At 42.7% G+C, this 7,515-nt stretch overlaps 1 protein-coding gene across 1 annotated transcript in view; it reads left to right on the top strand.

The window, feature by feature from the left end:
• Positions 1-317: 317 nt before the first annotated feature.
• LOC310949502 (BTB/POZ domain-containing protein 10-like) overlaps positions 318-7,515 on the top strand; it is a gene marked incomplete at its 3' end in the record, with an annotated part of 99,618 nt that continues 92,420 nt past the window's right edge. Inside the window, exon 1 of the mRNA XM_083916975.1 lies at positions 318-544. Coding sequence (XP_083773101.1) covers positions 420-544 — 125 coding nt within the window. The 5' untranslated portion in view covers positions 318-419. The remainder of the gene's footprint in view (positions 545-7,515) is intronic.

The following is a 7,515-nucleotide window of genomic DNA, read 5'->3' as shown; positions in this document are numbered from 1 at the left end:
AAAAACAATATTAGGCCGTTTATTTGAATTTGGTTTTCTCATTTATCGTTTTTTGATTTTGACAACAAAAACGAAAAACGGCCGTTTTTTCGTTTATAGTTCAAAACGAAATAACGAAAAGAACATGGTATTTCCGCTTTCTCGTTCATTGGTTTAAACGAAAAAAAAAAAACGGTCAAAACGTACACGGATCCACCTGAAGGCAACACTGCTCTGATTCAGTCAAGCACGCGCGGCCATTCACAGTTAAAATGCATCCGGTGACTCTGAACGACTCCCGGGTGCGCGTCTCCCTCGCCGTCTAGCATAAACTATGCCGCCTGGCAACGTGTAAAACTTTGGATCTAAGCGGTGGATTTTTCCAGCGAGTTGAAATTCAGATTGAGTGTATGAAACGATGCTGACGAAGTTGGAAAGTAATGAGCGAGGATCAAGCTGCCGGAAAGCCCGCTTTGTTCGGAGCAGCGCCAGGCTTTTGTGCCGCTGTCATCTCACAGCTCATCCCCTGCTGCTTTGTCTTACCTTGGCCCTCAGAAACCCACCGGTATGTGCACGCTCGCTACATGTAGCCTACACAGTTAGTACCGGGCTTTTGGTATGATTTAAGGGAATTATAATAGTGACAGAGCTAGAAAATGACTGACTATTATCTTAGATGGGACTGATTCTTGCACTCAGTAGTGCAAATGTAATGGCAATCTTTATGTTCTATGATATGAGAAATTCACATAATATTACATAAAGTATATATTTTTTTCAAAAGGGATGATCGTCATATCATTGTTATAAGAGGAAGAGGTTAATTAAGCACCCTTCAACGGCTATGAACCCAGACTGCTGCAGAGAGCCGTTTCTATGCCCTTCCCTGCTCGTGTCAGCAGACCCTAAATAATAGATGGGGCCCTCACCTCGTCCTTTTAATAGACTGCTAGGAGGACGCCTTGCATCTTTATATAAGTTATTGTGTCTTAGATGTGTTGGTGAACCTGCACCCAGAGCTTTTGTAAGCACCATTGGCCAGTGACCTTTTCAGCTAAAGAAAAGGGAAATCGTGACATCAGGGAGTTGTTGACCACTGACCAGTACCAATAATGTGGAACAAAAGGAGCAGCCTGCCCCAGATGAAATATTGCCTCCTCTTGTTTTTATTATCCCATTTCTATCAAGCATTCAAATCTCATTTGAGATAAAACATGCATGTATGCCCTTGTCAGGCACTAGTGTAAATATACACAACCAGGGCATGAAATTGGCACCCGCCCACACGCCAAATGCGGGTAACTTTTGTGATTGGCGGGTGAAACTGTCAACCTACCTGCCATACTGTCAAAATAAAAAAATGAGAAGAAGAAGCAAAATTGAAAATGTGGTAGTATAATGTAGTTTGGTTTCTGTTAATTATTCTGATTGTTATTGTTGTTGTTTATCTAAATGTTATTGAGTCAAAATAGTCTCAATATGTCAATGGCAATTTCAGTCAAAAGCAACTGGACTTGGTTATTTGTCCAGGAGGACCAGTCCCAGCCTGTTCAGATGTGTACATGAACTGATGAAGCCTCTTGGATGAGAGGTGAAACGTCTTCCTAGACAAATAACCAAGTCCATTTGCTTTTGACTGAAATTGCTTTGGCGATAACGATGACCTGGACAAACTTGGTATCTGTCTATCTATCTATCTATCTATCTATCTATCTATCTATCTGTCTATCTGTCTATCTGTCTGTCTGTCTGTCTGTCTGTCTGTAATACATCCAAGTTACTTAGGCTAGTTCCCACAATGAAATTGTTCGTTTTGTTTTTTTCTTTCGCGTACATGCAGCTATCCTGGCAAAACATGACGACATATTCGTGATCAAACACAAACTATCCACGACCTATCAGCCATTAAATTTACTTTTATTTGTTTCTCTGGTGATATCTTCATCCCCTGCCTCTTTTCTCTTCTCTTCCCAGAAGTCTTTCCAACCACCACCGCATTTAGTTTAATCTGAATTTTTGACTTTACTAACGTTAGCTAACTCCCTCCTCTTTAGTCATTTAGTTTAATCTGAATTTTTGACTTTACTTTACTAACGTTAGCTAACGCCTCCTTTATAGTCATTTAGTTTAATCTGAACTTTTGACTTTACTTTACTAACATTAGCTAACTCCCTCCTCTTTAGTCATTTAGTTTAATCAGAATTTTTGACTTTACTAACGCTAGCTAACTCCCTCCTCTTTAGTCATTTAGTTTAATCTGAATTTAGGAGTAGTAAGGTTTAAGTTTGTTGTGATGGACGACCTTGACCTTTGACCTCTGGGTTTTCTGAATGCAATAAACCAAGTCACCAAGCAGGCCGATGAAGTAGGGACCCTTTTTTCACCTTGTTCTTCATTGCCTTGGTGCCTTTGATCAAATGCCACACTGCATCCCCGACCTTGTATTGGATTTGGCAAATGTTTTTGTTATACTGCCTCTTAGCACGTTCTGCAGAACGCCCCAGTTTCTTGGGCAAGCTGGTGGCAGAGCTGTAAGCGTTCCCGGAGCTGCATGACATAATCTGGGAGAGGAACAACACTGTTGCTGTCTGGGGGTTGGCCCGCAACCAGATCAATAGGTTCAGTAATTTTGCATGCGAAGAGCATCATATTAGGGGACAGTCCAGTGGAGCTGTGCTTAGTTGCCCGATAAGCCATGGTAGCATAAGGAATCATCAGATCCCAGTCCCAGTGGCATCCATCAGCTGTAGTGGCCAAGATCTCCTGTAGTGTCGCATTAAAGCACTCCACTTGGCCGTCCGATTGGGGCCGAAAAGGGGTGGTGTGTGTCTTTTCAATCTGCAACAGACTGTTGGAAGTTGGTGCCCTGGTCACTATGCAGTGAATGTGGGGCCCCATACCGGCACACCCACTCAGATGCAATCACCTCTGCCAGCCTGGGGTAGTAGGATCTGTGATAGAACACTTTTCCTTCGCCGCCGTAGAACTTTCTCCTATTATTGCTAAGCAAGTGGAGCCTGTTATCATCTTCACGTACTATAGCTGCTCTTGTTTTCCGTTCATTTGCATTGGCAGCACCTGACCTCATTAGCTGTGCAACCTCCAAAACGGCTCTTCCGGTGGTCTCATACCTGTAAGCTATGTTGTAGTCTCCTGCCAGGGTGCTCGGCTTTTCCTCCAGGAGTTTCTGCACAAGCTCAGCGTCGGCCAGGGTATTGGTAAATACCTCCAAACCAGTTGCAACCTGCTCTAACTGGGGAATGTACAGTTCTTGGGGTAATGTGGTCATAAGCCTGGTCCTGCAGTGTATGGCGATGCTAACTTGGGGACAACTACTCCATTAGCGGTCTTTGTTAGCTCCAAGCTAGTTACGAAGGGATTAGCTGGACTTCAGCTGTAGTCAGTGGTGGCGCACCTGTCATCCGCTATGTTAGTTCCAAAAGTCACTGTCATGTCCGTCACAAACGGATTCTTGCTGCGTCATGTGTTGATTACCTCTGCTCCGTCTTCGCTGGTGGTGTTGTTTTCCGTGCGTGTTGCCATTTCGTTTTGTGCTGTGTGGCCACTGTCGCTGCTGAGCGCCGTCTCTTTCTCTGCAGTTTTCTCTTTCTGCTTGATGAATTTAAAAAAACAAAATTTCTCACTTCCAGACGATTTCGGATGAGCCCCCAGTGTTACCAAACTTAAATTAGCAGACCCTCGGACTGTAGTAGGTGGACCTCCCTTGGCGATAGCTCTGTTGAGGTAACACTTAAAAATGATCAGGAACACGTTGGAAGAATTCATTCATTCATTCATCTTCAACCGCTTATCCCGGGGTCGCGGGGGTGCTGGAGCCGATCCCAGCTGACATCGGGCGTAGGGCGGGGTACACCCTGGACAGGACGCCAGTCTATCACAGGGCACAGAGAGACGAACAGAGACAGACAACCATTCACACCTACGGGCAATTTCAGACTCATCAATTAACCGAACACATGCATGTCTTTGGATTGTGGGAGGAAACCGGAGTACCCGGAGAAAACCCATGCAGACACGGGGAGAACATGCAAACTCCGCACAGAAAGGCCGAGGTCGGGATGCGAACCTGTGACCTTCTTGCTTCTTAAAGGGAAAAACTCCATGCAATACTCGTAATTGTAGAGACGGTCACACACGGCTGAACCCCTGAAAAAAACACACCACCTTCCCATAATACCCTGCTTACGAACGGCATGAAACCCTAGCCCCTCCCACATGACAAAATCACAGCAACAGGCTGAGCCTGTAGATGTAGTTTCACTTTCATGGCACTGTGTCAGACTGTTAATTACCTGTAATATGCCGATCATTTATCAGTTTCACCGAAACACTGCGACCGGAGTCACAAATGGAGCATGTGTGTCGTGCATCTGGTGTGTGTCGACTGGTCTGTGTGTGTGTGTTACAGTTGTTTTCTGGCGATGTAATGAAGAGAGAAATGCGGTCTATGACCATGCTACTAATGCACGGAGCGACTTTTCACTCTCTTTCACACCCCTCAGTCAGTAAAGTGCATGATTTATGACACCGCAACAATGATAGAGCAAAATATGAAATTATAGATGTTTTTTTGACGTCATATTGCACAGCCCTAATGTACAGCATATGTGCATTGAATGTAATTGTGAATGTTGTAAGAGTATGAATTGCAATGGGGTATAAAGTATACAGACGTTCTCATTTGCATGATAAAGGCCACGTGTTTTTGGTGACGGTTGCTTTTAATCACACATTTGACAGTAAGGACTTCTTATGTAAATTTTAAAAGAAAAAAAAAACGGCTAGTTGTTTTGTTTATTTTAAAGATTTCTTTGTGTTATGATTTTATCCAAGTAGCCTCAATTTTAAGGTAAGGTAGAAATCCTACTTGGTCTATACTAGAGATATTTTGTGGCTTACTGTATTTATGACAGTATGGGTGATACTTTATTGGCTAATTTTAACAGTGTGATTTCATCTCTTAGGCTGGTTTAAAACAAACTGAATTGCTCACACCAGCTCTACTTCCATTCAATTATATTCTGTAATTGTAATTTAAAGGAGCAATATGTAATATATTTACTGTATAAAATAAAAAAGAAAGGGAGTTCATCAACCTGATGAAAATGCTGAGGCCTTCTGCAGAAAAGATTTCCTCAATTAAATCAGTGATGCAGAAAACAGATCGCAGATTGTGGATAACCAAACATTCACCCACCATCGAGGAAATCTTGCAAAAGTATCCACGCTTCTTGGATATACCAACACTGGTAGGTTTCTTTTTGTACCCCCTGCTTAAACTGGAATGCAGCTATCAAATTTATGTGTACATGTAGATTAAAGCAATTATAAACAAGTCATTATTTTATTAGACCTCTTGACATTATGTCAAATTTTAGCACTGAAGAGTTCCGTCTCAATCTGAGGTATAAGATGTAGGTGCTTCTGTTGATGGTGATGGCATGTTCAGAATTTACATTTGAAACATGCATTTTTGTACTAGTGTTAAATATGTCATCACTGGTGGCCTTGGTCATCTCTACTCGGCTGGCGTCTTCCCGCCTTACATCAGCTGGGGCAATGCCAGCGAGGAGGTGCAGGTTGTTTATATTGGTGGGCTTAAAACAGCCAGTGATTAAGCAGCAGGTGTCTACCTTATTGGCATATGATGATCTCTCCCAAACAGGATCACGCATACTCCGCAGAGGAGTAGCACAGGGTCAGAGCAGTGAATCTTAATGTGTGTGCTGTTTCTCCCTATTTGGACTTCCGGAGAATGTTATTTTGGGAGTTAACTTTAAGTTTGGTGTTTTTTTACATGTTCCTTATAGGAGAGAGTGCGATCCATTGTTACACCAAGGTAGACAAGGTTGGTGCAATGCTCAAGAGGTGTGCCAGACCGTGTGATGTTAAGGGGTCTGTTTGCTTCCCAGATCCTAAGTTGGAAAGAGCAGGCTTGGGTCTTAGCAGGGTCTGCATGTAGGTGGTTGCGTTCGTAGTAGAGGTGTAGCTCATCTAGGGCTGAGGTGAGATTCTCTTCTTCAGCTTCAAACATGCTCTCTGGCATGACAGAGGTCCTCGGCATAGATGAAGCGCTCATTGTTCTGGTGCACTGGTTGGTCGTTGGTGTAGATGTTATACAGTATAATAGTGGAGCCAGCACACTATTTTGAGGCAGGCCATTCCGTTGTCGTCACCAGTAACTTTGCTTGTTGAAGCTTCGATCTTTCAGGGGGTCCCTGATGAGGTCCATGAGTGCCAGGTCTTTGGTATTCTCCAAGATCCTTTTCAGTAGGAGGTGGTGGTTCACAGTGTTGTACGCCGCAGACAGATTAACAAAGATGGCTCTTGTCACCAGTCATTTCTGGAACCTGTCTTCAATATGCTGTGTGAGATTCAAAAGTTTACTTATTGTGGATTTGCCAGACTGGAATGCAGCTTGTTGAGGGATGATGGATGGTTCAACGACTGGGCCAAGCCTGTTGAGGATCTGGTGCTCAAACAGCTTGTACGGGTGCCATGGCAGGGAGATTGGTCGGAAACTCTTTGCATATGTTGGATCTTTACCAGGTTTTAGAAGAGCAAAGATTTTGGTTTTCCTCCAGATCTCTGGGATGTTTCTTGTCAGCATGCAGTTGTCTATTAGCTCAAGGATCCACTTTCGTGTCAGAGGTCCAAACTGCTTGATCTCCTCTGTGAAGATATTGGTTGATATATTATGTTGATATCCAGGTTGATGGCTTTGTCAGTCTTGAGGGCTTTGATGCTGATATTGAGCTCTTCATGGGCAAACGGCAAGGTCAGTCCGGTGTTTTGGGGGTGTTGAAGTCCGTCAACCTTTGGTCTTGGCTGTTTAGTGGTGGATTTCCGTTGAGCAGCAACTGATACGCAACTTGGTTGGCCATGATGCTATACTGTTGCTTGGTCATGGTTTATTGCTGATTTTTCGGATGAGCCAATAGGGCGGTGTTGGGTTTTTGCCACTGGCTTCAGTACCAGCGTCTTGCTCAATCCGGAGATGCTATGGCTGACATATTCAATATAAGGGTTGTAGCCGGCTTTCCATCGCCCACTTTTAAAGGACTTTGGTTGTTCAGCTGGTTGGTTCTAGCCCATGTTTCCACTGCATCTCCATCAGCATTGTTTCTGGTGTATCCCCATTGTTTAGAACTAATACATGTATGTGTTAAGCTATGTAACAGTGTAGGGCATTCACTCACAACCAGATTATTAGTGAGTATTCTCAATAAACTTATCTTTATCAATTAATATTAGCTTCCAGAAATATTTATCAACGATAATAATAAAATTACTCTAGTTAAACTAGAGTACCTCAGAGCACCACCATCAAAGAGGTAAAGTTAAAGATAATATTAAGTCTCATAAAAAATCATAATCAGAATAAAATTGTTTTTATTACTTGTTTGTAACTGCAGATCTACAAACAACAAATATTATACAGACTTAATATATATTAGAAAAGACTTGAATTTGAATTAACAGAAATTAATAAATAATAAATTAATATTTACAGTA

Source organism: Echiichthys vipera, assembly GCF_963691815.1.
Source record: "Echiichthys vipera genome assembly, chromosome: 7".
In the NCBI taxonomy this organism is placed as follows: domain Eukaryota; kingdom Metazoa; phylum Chordata; class Actinopteri; order Perciformes; family Trachinidae; genus Echiichthys; species Echiichthys vipera.
Note: the sequence above shows the minus strand (reverse complement) of the source record. Positions and strands in the feature narration are given on the sequence as shown.